General features: G+C 42.0%; 1 protein-coding gene across 4 annotated transcripts in view; it reads right to left on the bottom strand.

The window, feature by feature from the left end:
* The window catches only part of LOC126236930 (obscurin), a 681004-nt gene that overhangs the window by 477327 nt on the left and 185493 nt on the right, over positions 1-18184 (bottom strand). For all 4 annotated transcript variants that reach the window (XM_049946608.1, XM_049946610.1, XM_049946611.1 and 1 more), the window contains one exon: positions 9938-10030. In XM_049946608.1, coding sequence (XP_049802565.1) covers positions 9938-10030 — 93 coding nt within the window. The remainder of the gene's footprint in view (positions 1-9937; positions 10031-18184) is intronic.

The following is an 18184-nucleotide window of genomic DNA, read 5'->3' as shown; positions in this document are numbered from 1 at the left end:
TTCAGTAGTTTGAATCTTTTATTTAGCTGGCAGTAGTGGCGCTCGCTGTATTGCAGTAGTTCGAGTAACGAATATTTTTGTGAGGTAAGTGATTTGTGAAAGGTATAGGTTAATGTTAGTCAGGGCCATTCTTTTGTAGGGACTATTAAAAGTCAGATTGCGTTGCGCCAAAAATATTGTGTCAGTTTAGTGTTGATCAGAATAGGTAAAGAGCGAAATGTCTGAGTACGTTCAGTTTTGCTCAGCTGTTTGAAAATCAAATAATGTAAGAGATTTATCAGCACAGTAATTCAATAATTTTTCTATGGGGACGTTTCACTGTGTAACACCTGTATGTGCCTGGGAAGCTAACCCGATATGACCCAAATGTCCTGGGTTTTTCAAAGTCTTAGTCCGGAGTTTTCGAAATCTATGTCCACGGTCGGTAAATTAAAGAAATGGCAGGCCTGTTCCTAGGGAACGAAAAAGTCACTCTCCCGCTTCCCGCGACATTAGGTGAAGATATCTTCATATACTTCAAATGGATATTGCCAGTAAGCATTTACTTCAATATTGCACACCAGGGTACGGCGTTAACTATCCAGGCACTGATCGACATGACATGACAGTAACTAATTAGTTACTGATGATTACTGAAATAATGTACCTGCAAGGGTAGCCGAGCGCGCTAACGCGCTGCTTGCTGGACTCGGGTAGACGCGCCGGCCCCGGATCGAATTCGCCCGGCGGATTAACGAGCCTGGATTTGGTTTTTAGGTGGTTTTCCACATCCCGCTAGGTGAATACTGGGCTGGTCCCCACGTTCCACCTCAGTTAAACGCGTCGCAGACATTTGAAACACGTCGGCACTATTTCACGATTTACACTAGACGCAGACAGTTGGGGTACACAGATTCCGTCCTGGGGGATACGGGGTAGCGGCAGGGAGGGCATGCAGCCATCCCTCACACTAACACTGCCAAAACCGTTGTAACCACGCAGACCCTGCGATCGCTGCGGGACTATGGCGTCAGCGAAAGAAAGAAAGATTATTGAAATAATGTCGGCATGGATTTGACAGCTGAAATGATATTGACATGGAATTGAGTGGTTTGCAGCCACCAGGGCGACCTCTGTTTCCAGGCTTCGTTCCTGTCATACGCCCCGGATGTGCCAGTTTCGATCTTAGTTTAACGCCCCGTCGACATCATTACACCCCGGTTTCGAGACGTATGACAGGAAAGATAACAAGTGGTTGCCAGCGCCTCCTGTCGCTGGAGAAATTATGGGATGACTGCTTGGGGGAAATTAGTAACCCTGATGAAGTTCGAGGCATGTAACGCTCCCTGCAGGGATGTGTTCTGTAGCACTTGCAGCTTCTTATTCTTGTTTGAAGCAGCGTAGGCCCGCTAGGAACAGGACAGGCATACTCGAATCCTACACAATGCAATTGTTGAACACTAATGTTAGATGCATTCAACGAAACTTTCACTGCATTGAAAATAAAATTGACCAACTTCACACAGTTGAATGTAATGACCTGTTTTTTCCCAACTGTTAATTTAAACCCAATTGTTTTCACTGCACGATCAATGAATGTAACGCAAAATAGACGTTAAGATTTGTTTCTAGAAAGAGGAAAAATTGAAATGGCACGAAAACATTTTGCTGAGGAAATAGGGCCCAACACAAAGTATCGTGAAGGATGGAAAAACGAAAAATCTGGGAATGTAAAACAGGTTTAAAATGGTTCAAATGGCTCTGGGCACTATGGGAGGTCATCAGTCCCCTAGAACTTAGAACTACTTAAACCTAACTAACCTAAGGACAACACACACATCCATGCCCGACGCAAGATTCGAACCTGCGACCGTAGCAGTCACGCGGTTCCGAACTGAAGCGCCTACAACCGCTCGGCCACCGCGGCCGGCTAAAAACAGGTTTAACTATATACGGTCCAGTCACATGAATTTGACCACCGTCTATGTTCGACGTTAACGTGCGATAACCACTCACAGAGGGCAGGTGGCCGCACTAGCAGTGCTGATATAGAAAGTCTGTCGGGCAGACGAGAAAAACAGTGCAGTTATTATCGCAGTGTTGAAACAGAGCGATTTATCTGACTTACAAAGGGGATTATCATTGGCATTCGGGCCAAGGGTGAAAGCATTTCCGAAACGGTTAAGTTTGAAAACAGTTCGCATGCCACTGTGGTTAAAGTATACCGTGCACGGCGAAACGGTGCTACCAAAAACCAACGCCGAGCCAACTGTGGTTCACCACATGCCGCAGACGACGGGGTGAACGGCGGCTACGGTGATGTGTAACGGACGAATAAACGTACAACTGTTGAGCACGCAGCAACCGACCACTCATATGAACCAAGGGGATACCAACAGCATCTCCTCAACGGCGGTTGAGCGAATGTTGCTGCATTTTACATTCCGCAGGAGAGGCCTGGTTCATGCACCCATGCTGACTGCTGTTTATCAGCAACGAAGGCTGGAATTTGCACGCCAATACGGCAACTGGATGTCCACCGAGTGGCAACAGGTGATCTTTTCATATGAATCCCATTTTTCGCTCCAATGGACAAACTGCCACTGTCGTGTTTGGCTCTGCAACAATCACTGTAAGGGCCCAGGCCAGATGAGGGAGCGTTATGGTCTGGGGAATGTTTTTGTGGCATGTTCTCGTCATTCTGGAAACCACAATGGATCGACAGAAGTATGCATCTATCCTTGGGGACCATGTCCATCCCTAGATGCAGTTTGATTTGCCTCGGCACGAAGGCATCTACCAGCAGGACGATGCTACATGTCACACAGCTCACAGTGTACCTGTGTGGTTCGAAGACCATCAGGATAAGTTTCCCACACTGTACCGGCCAACAAACTCCCCGGATTAAAACCTAGTCGACAGTGTATGTGTGTGTGTGTGTGTGTGTGAGAGAGAGAGAGAGAGAGAGAGAGAGAGAGAGAGAGAGAGACAGAGACAGAGAGAGAGAGAGAGAAATCTTATGGGACTTAACTGCTAAGGTCATCAGTCCCTAAGCTTACACACTACTTAACCAAAATTATCCTAAGGACAAACACACACACCCATGCCCGAGGGAGGACTCGAACCTCCGCCTGGATCAGCGCACAGTCCATGACTGCTCGCTTAAGACCGCTCGGCTAATCCCGCGCGGCCCTAATCGACAGTCTGCGGGACTACCTTGATCGGGCTGTTCGCACCATGGGTCCTCAACCGAGAAACCTACACCAGCTGGTCACGGCGCTAGAATTAGCATGGCTCCGCAACCCCATCAGTACGTTCCTGAACCGCAATGACTCTCTTCCCACATGTTTGGTCTTTTGACAGGTGGTCACATTAATGTGTCTGGAAAGTGTATACATATGGTGTGACCCTCCTAAGAGTCGCCAGGCGCATTTTTTCTGGTGATTCAGCAGATATCTGCTACTTCGCTTTCGCAATTTGTAGCTGTAGTCAGCCCAAAGAAATACTGCTTAATCTCACATGCGATGCCTAGTGTCGAGGGAAAGCATCGGTTTGTTTCTCGATACAAAAAAAAAAAACTTTTAAAGACGAAGTTCACGTGTTCTTTCGATAGAGTGGTCGCATCTTAGTCTAGTGTGATATTAGTTTAACTTATATATATTAACAGTGACAGTAAAACACGAAGAATAATCAGTACTCCATCAGCGCTGACTGGTATTGCCATACAGCGGTGCTGCTCAGTTGCTGATGGAGTGCTGATTATTCTTTATGTCTTACGGTTTCTGTCAATAGAGACTGACAAAAAAATATCGCTGGAGACTAATTTTAGACCGCTCTATAGAAGGGGCATATAAAATCCCGATTAAAAAGTCATTTGGGACCGCTCTTTCGAAAGGATACGTAAAATCATTTTGTTTGCAACGGAAAACAAACTGACACTTTCTGTCGACAATGGGCATCACATGATGTTATGAGCAACATTTGTTTTGGGCTGTCTCCACCAACACATTGCACAAACGAAACTGCAAGTATCTGCTGAAATATCAAGGAAAATGCGCCTGGCAACTCTTAGGAGGTACACCACATATGTAACATTTTCCCCCTATATATAACCGCTCTATAGAGGGGGCATATAAAATCCCGTTTAAAAAGTCATTTGGGACCGATATACAGGGTGTTACAAAAAGGTACGCCCAAACTTTCAGGAAACATGCCAAAACTTTCAGGAAACATTCCTCACACACAAAGAAAGAAACTATGTTATGTGGACATGTGTCCGGAAACACTTACTTTCCATGTTAGAGCTCATTTTATTACGTCTCTTCAAATCACATTAATCATGGAATGGAAACACACAGCAACAGAACGTACCAGCGTGACTTCAAACACTTTGTTACAGGAAATGTTCAAAATGTCCTCCGTTAGCGAGGATACATGCATCCACCCTCCGTCACATGGAATCCCTGATACGCTGATGCAGCCCTGGAGAATGGCGTATTGTATCACAGCCGTCCACAATACGAGAACGAAGAGTCTCTACATTTGGTACCGGGGTTGCGTAGACAAGAGCTTTCAAATGCCCCCATAAATGAAAGTCAAGAGGGTTGAGGTCAGGAGAGCGTGGAGGCCATGGAACTGGTCCACCTCTACCAATCCATCGGTCACCGAATGTGTTGTTGAGAAGCGTACGAACACTTCGACTGAAATGTGCAGGAGCTCCATCTTGCATGAACCACATGTTGTGTCGTACTTGTAAAGGCACATGTTCTAGCAGCACAGGTAGAGTATCCCGTATGAAATCATGATAACGTGCACCATTGAGCGTAGGTGGAAGAACATGGGGCCCAATCAAGACATCACCAACAATGCCTGCCCAAACGTTCACAGAAAATCTGTGTTGATGACGTGATTGCACAATTGCGTGCGGATTCTCGTCAGGCCACACATGTTGATTGTGAAAATTTACAATTTGATCACGTTGGAATGAAGCCTCATCCGTAAACAGAACATTTGCACTGAAATGAGGATTGACACATTGCTGGATGAACCATTCGCAGAAGTGTACCCCTGGAGACCAATCAGCTGCTGATAGTGCCTGCACACGCTGTACATGGTACGGAAACAACTGGTTCTCCCGTAGCACTCTCCATACAGTGACGTGGTCAACGTTACCTTGTACAGCAGCAACTTCTCTGACGCTGACAATAGGGTTATCGTCAACTGCACGAAGAATTGCCTCGTCCATTGCAGGTGACCTCGTCGTTCTAGGTCTTCCCCAGTCGCGAGTCATAGGCTGGAATGTTCCGTGCTCCCTAAGACGCCGATCAATTGCGTCGAACGTCTTCCTGTCGGGACACCTTCGTTCTGGAAATCTGTCTCGATACAAACGTACCGCGCCACGGCTATTGCCCCGTGCTAATCCATACATCAAATGGGCATCTGCCAACTCCGCATTTGTAAACATTGCACTGACTGCAAAACCACGTTCGTGATGAACACTAACCTGTTGATGCTACGTACTGATGTGCTTGATGCTAGTACTGTAGAGCAATGAGTCGCATGTCAACACAAGCACCGAAGTCAACATTACCTTCCTTCAATTGGGCCAACTGGCGGTGAATCCAGGAAGTACAGTACGTACCGAAGAAACTAAAATGAGCTCTGACATGGAAATTAAGCGTTTCCGGACACATGTCGACATAACATCTTTTCTTTATTTGTGTGTGAGGAATGTTTCCTGAAAGTTTGGCCGTACCTTTTTGTAACACCCTGTATATGCCCCACACAACGAGCAAGGGCGAACAAGGGAGATCGCAGTGGTGGCCGGTTATCGTGTGCTAATGTGCTACAGCACACTGTAAATTGCACACTGAAATTAAACTATTCCACCCTGTATGCGAGTCAGAAATCGCAGTAAAATTACACCATTTCTCTTTGAATGCGTGCTGGTATGCAAATAAAACGGACCGACACGTGTTTTGTAACGGGGTGCTCACTCCATGATAACTAGAAACTAGTGTCGAGCGCTGAAATGACGTCAGCCACACTAAGATCAACTGACAGGAAGTGGTCCAATAAGATGTCTTACCCAGAAATTTTTTACACATGAAGAAGGCAACGAAAGAAATGTACTGTCAAAATTTTAGCTGCTAAGAGACACTGCAAGTATTTAAATAATAGCTAAAAATTGCAAAATTCGTAGAGCGCTAGGCGGCGACGGAAATGTACACCCCTACTGGCGCTGTAGCAACTGGGCATGAGCAACTATGAGCGCCGAGGTCGGCGATACATTAAGTAGTAGTAGTAGTAGTAGTAGTAGTAGTAGTAGCTTTATTCATCCGTAGATCTCTTTTAACAGGGATATAGGACATGTCAAAGTATTTACAAGTTTAGATCAATTTAAAATAAGCTAATTCGTATACACATATATTTACAGACTTCTAGTTAGAGACAATCACTAGCTTTACTCCTGGTATACAACACTTTTTTTACAAATAACTTATTAAATAATGTAATACCACACTGTTCACTCATATCTCACTGAACACACTATACACACAATGTTTCGTAACACTTCACTCACCGTACACACACACACACACACACACACGCACGCACACACGCACACACATACCCCTCACTGCACACTCATACCATTTCACTCACTACACACACACACAAACACACACACACACACACACACACACACACACACAAACGCACACACACACACACACACACACACACACACACACACACTGCTGATCTCTGGGCCATTTTCTGTACCGCAACTTCCCATTTGATATCCTTAAAAACTGAGCCAGCATCCCTCCATAATGCGTGAGATATTGAGCTCAGAAAGAGGAAGAGGTGTTAGTTAGTATTGTGCTATGTATAGCTTGGGGGTAAGTGTTCCTACAAAGGAAAAAAGAAGGAAAAAAACATAAAGTGAAGGTGTTATGTGGAATGTTGGACGTTTTATAATCATTATTATTATTATTTATTCGTATAACATTTTTTACCAGACCTCTACTCTGTTTTATCTAAGTAATCCTTCAATTTATAAAATGTATTTCATAACAGGTACTTTTTACCTGCCTTTTTAAATGAGTGTATTTTTGCAATTTCTTCAATCTCTTTTGGTAATTTATTGTACAGTTTTATTCCTTGGTAGAAAATGCTGTTTTGAGTTTTATGTTTATTTTTTCTTGGTAAATGTAAGTTGAGTCTATCTCTTGTTGCATGGTCATGGACAGAGCTGTTTGTGCAGTAATTACCAATGTTATTTTTGATGCGTACAACTGACTGGTAAATGTATCCCCAGTGCTTTGAACAGATCCTTACAATGAGCTCGACTAGTATTTTTGATTATTATTCTTATGGCTCTTTTCTGAAGTTTGAAAACTGTGTTCATATTTTGTGCGTTTGTTCCACAAAAAATAATGCCATAGCTAAGAATTGAGGGTACATATGAATAATATGTAACTAAAAGACACTGCATGTTACACACTGATGATAGGATTCTAAGGGCATAACGTGCTGATGACATTCTATTTGGATGTACCTTTGTGTGTTCACTCCACTTCAACTGAGAATCAATATTCGTTCCTAGAAATTTTGGATTTGTTACACAGCCTATAGAGGTGCCATCTACATTTAATTTAACATTGTCATTTTTCCTCTTCAAACTGAAATTAATGGCTTTAGTTTTCTTTACGTTCAATGTCACTTTATTGGTTATTGACCAATCATAAACTTCCTTGAGAGTTTCATTTGCTTTCTCGGCAAGGAGTTCTCTGTTTTCTCAGTGACTATAATATTGCAATCATCAGCGACTATAATATTGCAATCATCAGCGAAGAGAATTTTTTCACCATGAGTGACACTTCTGGAGAACTCATTGATGTGTATCAGAAACAGTATTGGTCCTAATATGCTACCTTGCGGAACCCCTATATTAATGTATTTTGATTCTGATAAGTGTTTTACTAAACGTTTAGATCTATATGAAGTACGTGTTATCTCTACTCTTTGTACCCTATCTGTTAGGTATGATCGAAACCAGTCATTAGCTACCCCTCTTATTCCTAACGCTTCTAATTTATTTAATAGAATTTTGTGGTCGACTGTATCAAACTCCTTAGAAAGATCCAAAAATATTCCTGTGATACACTCATCTTTATCAAGAGCACGAAGTACAAAAATGGCTGTGAGCACTATGGGACTTAACTGCTGAGGTCGTCAGTCCCCTAGAACTTAGTACTTAAACCTAACTAACCTAAGGACATCACACACACCCATGCCCAAGGCAGGATTCGAACCTGCGACCGTAGCAGCCGCGCTGTTCCAGACTGAAGCGCCTAGAACCGCTCGGCCACTCCGGCCGGCGCATGAAGTACAACTTTTGTGATTCCACTATGGCTGACTCCGTATTTTTGCCACTTCGGAAACCAAACTGTTATTCGCTTAAAAGATTGTATTTATTCAGGTAATTCATTAATCTGTCTTTCATAATTGCTTCTATTATTTTTGAGAACGCTGACAGCAGGGAAATGGGTCGGTGATTTTCTATGTCTTCTGCATTACCTTTCTTAAGCAAAGGTACAGCTCTTGCCTGTTTTAACTGCTCATGAAATGTCCCTGATGTAAAGGATTCATTTATTATATTTGTTAAGGGGTCTTGTATAATCCCTATGCATTGTTTCAGTACACACAGGAAATACGACACAACCCAATCGTAATTTGTAAGGGACGTTTCAGGTTACCGTTCGTTGACAGTTTCTCTCACAATACAGTATAAAGTTTCTATCCTCTCGAATTAGCCACTCCAGTAACATCTCTTACAAATTATCCGTTGCTTTTTGCAGCATTGGTAAGTATTGACAATACAGATAAAGCTGAATTAATATTTATAGTGCTTTCGTAAGGCATGCCTGCTAATAGTACCCTTTTTTCGTCCAGTTTCACAGTAATGTGGAAACCAATTAACGTTCTCAATTTAGCAATGATAAAATATGAAGAACGCGGTTTCCAGCCGAAATCACCTTCTTCTCCTAAGGCCATCGTCACGATAGTTCATAGGCGAAGTACTGATGCTAAGTTGTGTTCGCATCGACCCTCTGTCCAGAATCATGTTGTATAAATGGAGATGATGTTTTAACTATTGACGACGCCTTTGGCAAAATTGTTTTATTAATCTCCATTGCAGGATGTAATTTTAGGTATTTTATTTCTGATGAAGGTATATTTATATATACCGAAACCGTGGTAAAGAATTTTTATAAATCTTTATCCTGCAACTGTTTTGGCTGTCATCATTTACCGTGTAACATATAAGTGGAAACGCTTTTGTTATGTCAAGAGCTGAATTGTCAGACAAATGCCACAGAGATGCTGAAACTGAAAATTACGTTCATGATGGTTAAAGAAGTTCTCAACCAACCTGCAAAAGTTGTTCTTATTGTAGTTATATATACTGCCGAATGTTTTCGAGCAGTTTGTAAAGTGGTGGAAGTACAGAAGGTGGAAATGTTTGGAGGGGGAGGTTGAGGGAGGAATGGCGGAGCTGTGGGGAGGAGAACGAGAATGCGAAATACGGAGAGTAGAGGGAAGGGCATTTCAGTTTTGTAAGAGAGGCGATTCTGTAGAACATGTTTCAATGCCATGGTTAATGGTATAGTGAGATAAGTATGGATAACTGTTAGTACTAGCAATCACACAACAGGTAAATAGATGTGTACGAGTGTTACATAATAGTAAAATCTTTAATGACCTCGCCGTCGATTGGACAAAACCGAAATATTTATTCCTTCCATGCATATAGCAGCTACTTAATTCTTTAGGCTGTTCTTCCAATATCCACTAGCGAAATAGGACCTTAATAATCTACCTCCTATGATATTATTTCTCTTTTCGACGAGGTAAATAATAGAAATGACTATAGCAAATAATTCCTTACCTTTAGTAGGAGTTGGTAGTCGTTAATTCGCTGGATTGGAAGCTTCAGATGCTCCGACAAGCTCTTGTCGTCACCAAGTTGCTGGCTAAGCTCCTGTAAGGACAATAATACACATCGTAAGCATAAGAATAAACAGTGTAGTGATAAGCTCTATAATTAGGTTTGTCATCCGTCCCGATATATCAGGAGCGTCACCGTTATGAACCCTCTTGTCCCAACATCCCGAAAAGACCCAATTTTGTCCCGAATTTGCAAAATCCTGTTAAGAACTTGGCTCAAGTACAGAAGTAACTCCATCTGTTAGCGCAACATGTAAATGCAGCTTCAGTTAGTTTTATTAATGTCAACAAGTTTATGTTGACACGGTCGTGTCTCAGATGGCTTTGCATGTCGCGGATCCTGTATCGACGATGCAAGCACCTTCTACATCTAGCGCCATCTTTCGAGAAAACCCCGTATTTCTACAGCATAACGGGACTGGAACTATGGAGCAGCACCACAAGGAGGAATCGGGCAGTTTCCATTTGAATAGCGATCTCATAAGACTTGCTGAAAAAGGTGAAATATTCCGAAAAATATGGTGTAACAACTACTTCTGTCCCAACAAGTTCCATGTGGGGCAGGGGAATGAAATTACAATACAGATTCCAAGTTAACACGAATCCGAAGGGACCGAAAAAAAAACCCGTTCTAAACAGTCCAAGGCTGTAAACATCTCCTGACGGGTAGGTGGAATGGTATCTGTATTCTCTTCCTCTAAACTTTCCTCTGATGGCCCTTCTTGCACCTCGTTCACAGCTTTTGGCACATCCGATTCCACAGAAGCACATACGGCAACATCGTCGTCTACACTAATGAATTCTTCGAAACTAATCCCAGGGTTCGCAACGTCCTGCAGAACTGACCATTCATCAGGTGAAGTGGCATCTTCTAACTCGTGGACATCTGCAGTGTTGCTATGTCTCCAGGCTCTGTTAAAGCACTTCCCTACATGATGTGGCGGTACTGAGTTCCAGGCTGCTGCGATGGCTTTTATTGCGTCAAGCAGATTCCAATTTGGGGTTCCACTAGTGTTTTCAGCAGCACGAATTGCAGCTCTTACAAGTCGCTTACGATAAGCTCTCTTTATGAGAGAAATTATGCCTTGGTCCAAAGGCTGAAGGCGGCTCGTGGCGTTGGGTGGAAAAAACTGAACCTTTATGTTGGGAAGGTTCAGATCATGAACGTTGTGGGCAGTACATCTGTCCAATGTAAGAAGAACATGTCTATTTTGAGCAGCCATTCGACTGTTGAAACGAAGAATCCACTTGCGAAATGATGTGCCATCGATGCAAGCTTTCTTGTGGTGAAAGTAGATGCGAGGTAAAGTGTCCATATTTATGTTTTTAAAATAACGTGGTTTCTCGGATTTACCGATAACCCAGGGACTAAACTTCTCACTGTCGTCAGCATTACAGCACAGTACAACAGTCACACGTTGTTTGCTTCGTGCTCCACCGTGACACTTACCAACTTTTATCCCCAGGGTGTGATATGGAAAAAGATTGTAAAAAAATCCAGTTTCATCCATGTTAAACACATCACACGAGGCATACTTTTTCCTCACTCGGTTGAATTCATGCAACCAGCTGTTCGCACTTTCTTCGTCAACTTTATTTGCTTCACCACAAATTTGTACAGATGAAATTGAATGTCTCTTTTGGAACCGATACAACCAGCAGAACAACGGAAGTCTTCGATGCCCATATTTTTAGCAATATCATTTGCTTTTGACTGAATCGAAGGGCCAGTTAAAGGTATGTTGGATGCACGCATATGATTGAACCATTCTAGCAGTAACGTCTCGATGTCTTCATACTTGGCGGTACGAGGTCGTTTAGATATGTTTCCAGAACCTGATGCCACAGCATTAATAATTTTTTTCTCGATTCTTAATAATCGTAGATAAAGTAGATTTAGGTACTACAAACTGCTCTGCAATTGCTGTTTTCTTGGTACCACGGTCCACTTCTAGAATCTTAAGCTTTAACTGAACATTTAGAGTTGTCTGTTTCCTCTTTGTCATTTTCGCGTGCTACGGTACCGGTTCTAACTGTAATTTTTATTCAGTATTCCAACTCGAGGCGGTTACGACTAACAGAACACGTGTCAAATCTGGCACTGAGTACATTCCTAAATGCTGCTGCACACATTATTGAATGTTTTACAATGTACAGCATACGCTGATTGTTGAGGTGATAATCGCGGCTACCGACCTACAATACATTAAAAACGAGTCAACAATAAGTATAATTAGCTTTGCAGCTACATTTACTACATTCATTTCGGAAAAAAATAACGCTTTAGAATACTCTAAGGTCGGAAGTTTGTGTTACAGTGAAATTTAATTACGCTAGGAACTGAAACAGAGTTCGTAATTCACCTTAACCGAAATTCGTGTTAACCGATAAAACATGTATTCCTGGTAGGACAAATATTTTTTTCGCGTTAACGGCGAGTTCGTCTTATGCGAGATCGCGCTAACGAGGTTATACTGTATAATGGATTGTATGTTTTGTATTTGACTACAGATAATTCTCAAATGAACACTGCTGCTCGTGATTGCTTTTCAATTTATAGATCATTTCAGAAGACGCTACGTCAGTTCCCTTCTAAGTCGCAATTCATCTACATCTTAGTCTTATCTTCACTGTCGAATTTATCTGCTTCTTAACTTACAAAGTAAACGTGAATCATAGCCAGAATACGCTATATATTACCACAACAAGCATACATTGGTATCGACCGAAACTGGAGTTCCTAGGTTATAGCAAACTTTTTAAAAAAATATGTACTCCACTCGCGTTTTGTACAACATTACGTAAGTTTAACCCGATGTTCTTCCCTTTATGCTCCTATCCAGATGAAAGAAGAATAATCATACACTTTATAATTATGAAAAAATGTATATTCCTTCATGAGAGTGGGTGGGGTGATTTTGTCCATACCCACGAATGGGTGGGTGAGGATCTCATCGTAAACGGAGGTAGGATCTGAAGAGGGTGTGTTTACTGTTACACTCATGTAAGAGCGGTAAAACGTTTAGAAGATGATGTGCTGCTATCTGTAGGACAAAAAGGTACACTATTTGTTAGGATGCACCTGAATAGGATGAAAAATATCTCGTATCTTACAGCCATCCTGATTTAAGCTTTCCATATTTCCCCTAAATCACACGAGATGGAAGTTTGTGCTATTCCTTCAGTTAGCCACTACTGTCTATCAGAGTAAGAGCCCCATCTGCAATGGTTCTGCCGCCGATGGCACAGTAAATACCAACACAAAGAGAAAAAGGTCCGGGAGAGAACTATCGACAAAGTTTTCCCGAAATATTCTACATCTCTGCACCTTGTGTGGTTGTCTCTCTGTCATTCATTCATTCATTCCCTCTCTCCCTCTCTTTTTCAGCCGAGGTACCCAAGTGAATTCTGGATTTGAACTGTCTCGACAGCCTGTGAAATTTTGGTAAGTACACTATAGTATTCCACTAAGGGTTGGAATGAGAGTGGCTGGAGAGGCATCCGGAAAAGTATAATTAAAAGCGGAAAAAGATGCCCTGGTTAGCTAAACGGAAACCCGCAGCATTGAGTGACAGCTGGGTGCAACACAGCGGATGAAAGAATTTAATAGGGAAGCGCAATTAGGAAATGATGCTCTGTGAATGCCTTGCAGAAGAAATAGAAGGCAGCGGTGCATTTGGGAGAAAGAATGAATATGCTGACCAAATGAGTCATTTGTCACGAAAGATATTGAGCGCCTTAACCTAACTGGAGATATAGTTCTGGGATTCCAACTGACATAATTTCTAGTTAGCGTGATTTTATTTTGAGTGTGCTCAGACCAAACTGTATTATATCTTCAGCACGAAATAAAATGCAAAGAACTGAGTAAATAATTGGTCATTCTGTGTAACCAACGTGTTGAGAAGAAAACTAAAAACAGGAATATTTCGTATTATGCATATCTGCAGTTTTTGTTACGTTCCTCAGCGCCCTGATAAGGAATTAGTCTCCCCCCCCTCCCCCCCCCGCACCACCACCAGCACCATTTAGCGTCTCAGCGCCGTGTTCTGCTTCTGCTCTCCGAAATCTCTTCCCGAAATTAGCATTTAAAATTGAACGTTTCCACATCATTTATATGACAACTGATATTAGGCGAAAATCCACTAAATGAGCAAAATTATCTCTAACCATAATTCAAATGGATGATACGCTTAGCAGCCTACGTGGTGCGGGACGATATCGGAAAACCATTTTTAGGCAAGCTTTGTTGACAATGTACAGCAAACAATCTTTGTCGACAGTACAATAATGCAAAGCAAACCAGAGTGGAACAGTTTTAAAAAACTCTTGTTCCTATTTGTAATACCCAAAATGTAGTTAACAGAGTAGAACTGCGACAAATATACTCTTGAAAATTTTGAAAATACACGCAATTTTATCTCAGTTACCTATTACTTCTACTTCTTTAAAAATACCGTACTATTATGCTCACATAATAAGGTGGGTTAGACAGGAGAGGTGAACGAAGTGTGTACGGCGGATGAGGTGGATGACACATGTGATGTTACTGAGGTGGTTGAGATGGACGGCGCGGATAAGATGGTGTTGTAGGATATGTGTCGTTCATTCGTCAATGCCAACATAGTTGTCATAAACAAATCATAAACCGTTATACACCTACGAAGAACGAATTCTTGTTGGATTAAAATTGAAGAAGCAGGATGCTGAACGCACGCACAAGATAAAGCATTTCTATAGCTGGTATAATGTATCTTTAACAGAGCCTTAAATCCCACTCTTTCTTTTCATGTTTTATTGTTTTAAAATAAGAGTTTAGAGGAAGGTCACTTATTTCCATCCTTCCGCAACAGCCGATGTTCCAATCAAATTAGTGTGAACATTATTCAGTGCGACAGCACCACAGACTGTCTTAGGTGCTTCGAGGAGTTACCAACCCGGGGTAGTGTATAGTGGTTTCCGAAGGAAAATAAACAGCGTTGTTAATGTTAAACATGGATGTCTTGTGTTACAAAACAAGGTTTACTAGCGTGATCACGTTTCTTCAATATGATCTATATTCGCTGCTCGTGGTTTCCATTTCTGCAGTGTTGCCACATCTCCTACTTTACCAGAAGTATTCGTGCGGCAGTGGATCGTGCAGCATTTTGACTAATAGTATTTTTGTTTTAAAATAGAGTGCTCCATAGCAAGGTGAAGAACACAGTGCCAGTCCTGAAGTCGTTCATGCTAGACTGCGGTTAGAAAACTGTGACTGTTTATAACAATAAAAGTTAACTTAAAACAATTATCTGTGTCAGTCATTTTTTTATTTACCCCCAAGGCGCGTTTCGGGACTTAGACCCTCGTCTTCAGGTGTATAAGTGAATTACATTACATTTTTATTTGCTGGACATAGCCAGTTGCCTGCTTTGAGTTTCATTTAGAATATGTTCCAGCAGAAAGAGCTTTGAGGTTCGTTATAAATATGCAGTCAAGATATTGAATTTTATGTTATTGGTTCATGTTTGAGTGACATCTAATGATGAAAATGTGTATTTATAACGAACCTCTCTGCTGGAACATATTCTGAATGAAACTCAAAACAGACAACTGGCTACAAAAAATGGTTCAAATGGCTCTGAGCACTGTGGGACTCAACTGCTGTGGTCATCAGTCCCCTAGAACTTAGAACTACTTAAACCTAACTAACCTAAGGACATCACACACACCCATGCCCGAGGCAGGATTCGAACCTGCGACCGTAGCAGCAGCGCGGCTCCGGACTGGAGCGCCTAGGACCGCACGGCCACCACGGCCGGCCAACTGGCTACAGCAAAAAGAAAAAAAGGTAATGTAATCCAGCGATCCACCCGAAGATGAGGATATAAGTCCACGAAACGCATCATGAGAGTAAATAAAAAATGAATGATACAGACAGTTCTTTTAAGTTATCTTATTATGATCGCTGTGTAGTTGTGTCTTCATTTTGAAGAACGATTCGTTGCAGCTGCACGAAATATTTCAGAAGTACTTCCAAGACTCAATATTATATTGGGTGTAAATAAACTTCTCTTTTTCAGAAGCACTTTAATAAATATTCCAGGTCTGTATTTTATTGCCTCTTCACTTTGGCCATCGTCAGTTATTTTACCGCCCAAACTCGTCTAGTGTTTCATAATATCAGTCTAAATCCCTCAGTACCAAAGAATTTAATTAGAATACACTTAATTTGGCTCGTTTCAGTTTTGCAGATTTTCATCTTATAACCTATTTAGAAAACGTTATTCATCTCGTTAAACTTATCTTCCGAACAATTTGCCGTCGTCTAATGACAATGTCATCGGCAAATACAGTTACTATTTCTTCTCTCTAAACTTTAATTCCCTCTCCATACTTCTCTGTAGCTTCCTTTACCGCTTGCTCGGCGCACGGAATAAATAACCTGGGGAACAGACTACAATACTTTCTCACTGGCTTCTCAACTAACGGCGAACTTTCATGGTCTTAGCCTCTTAAAAGTGCAGTCTGGGTTATGTACAGGCCTTTCACTCCTGTATTTTTTCCAGATGACTTCAGAATTCAGAGATAGCCGGAGGAGGAGTGGTGACGTTACGTCTTCAATAAACTGACTGAGCCCATGTCCTCAGTTGAACCGCAAAACTTTGAGCAGTACCGCAGAACAAGTGAAGACATGTGACGTTGCTGATCGAACTCATTCTTCGGATGGGGACGTTAAGCTTAGTGGCCTTTTTGTGCCATTAGAGAAGAACGTTGGTACCCTTTTCGTACACTCTCATCGTCATAATGAACAAAGCAAACAAGTCCCAAAAATTCCACCGCACTCATTACGACATCTATGTTCAATACCAACATTGACAAACCGCTTTGTCTTTATAGGTCGTGGTACTGAGTTAAAAACAGTTTAGCTCCAGGGCATGCCTTCCACACATCAATTCGAGCACGTTTTTCATTGACAGTGAAATCTAGAAGACGACAACGGGTCTAGTGAAAAGTACTCATATCGTGCGTATGTGCTGTCGGTGACAATTCACACCAACGTTGACCATGTTGCAATGAAGGCTTCCGTAATGTCTACGACGTCTACAGGATGATGTCCTGTTGAAATCTGTTGCAAAAAGAGCGCTGTGAACAAGCGGTTGGACAACGGCCTCTATAGCGTCTGCTCTCGAGGGTGCAGAGAAAATTTTGGTCCTACGTAAAATCGCAAAACAGTTCGAAAGAAATACAATCGTTCGTTGACCAGCTGGTGCGACAGTACAAAAGCAAAAGGAAAGATGAAGTTTTAAATTTCAGATTTAAGAAACCATTCATCCAGGAGGATCGTACGAAAATAACATCATTTTCCTGTCGTGCAGATCCAGTACGGAGGGCATAGTAAAAGGCATCCCTAATGTAGAGAAGGAACTGAAAAGGTTAAAAACAAATAAATCGCCAGGTGATAGAACCCCAATTCTCTTTCACGAAGAGTATTCTACATCTACGTCTAAATCTATATCTATACTCTTTGAATCACTGTGAAATGCATGGCAGAGTGTGTCCCATTGTACCACTTATTAAGACTGTTCCCCGTCCCATTCACGTATGGAGCTCCGGAAGAATGATTGTTTGAATGTCACTGGGTGTGCTGTAAATAACCTAAACTTGTCCTCATGATCCCTTTCGCAGCGATATGCAGGAGATTGCAGCATATTCCTAGAAAGTCTCCATTTAAAGTCAATTCTTAAAACTTTACAAGTAGGCTTTTTCGGGATAGTTTCCGTCTATCTTCAAGTGCCTGACAGTTTAGTTTCTTCACCTCTATGTGTTCTCCTTCGTGGCAAACAAGCCTGACACCATTCGTGCTGCCCTTCTCTGTACACATTCAGTATCCCCTGTCAGTCTTTCTTTTTACGGGTCCACGGATCCCACACGTTTGAGCAATGCTCCGGGATGAAGCGCGTGAGTGATTGGTGGGAGGTATCCTTTATAGAATGATTGCAATAATAGTATCCTACCAATAAGCCGAAGTCTGCTACCTGCTCTATCCACGCCAGAGTCTATGTGATCGTTCCATTTCACGTCCCTACTAAGTGTTAAAATGTGGTATTTGTATGAGTTTAGTGATCTCAACTGTGACTCACTGGTACTATATCCAAAGGATACCATGTTCTCTCGTTTTGTGAAGTGTACAGTTTTACATTCCTCA

The sequence above is a fragment of the Schistocerca nitens genome, chromosome 2, assembly GCF_023898315.1.
Source record: "Schistocerca nitens isolate TAMUIC-IGC-003100 chromosome 2, iqSchNite1.1, whole genome shotgun sequence".
In the NCBI taxonomy this organism is placed as follows: Eukaryota; Metazoa; Arthropoda; class Insecta; order Orthoptera; family Acrididae; genus Schistocerca; species Schistocerca nitens.
This window is presented reverse-complemented; position numbering and strand designations above follow the sequence as displayed.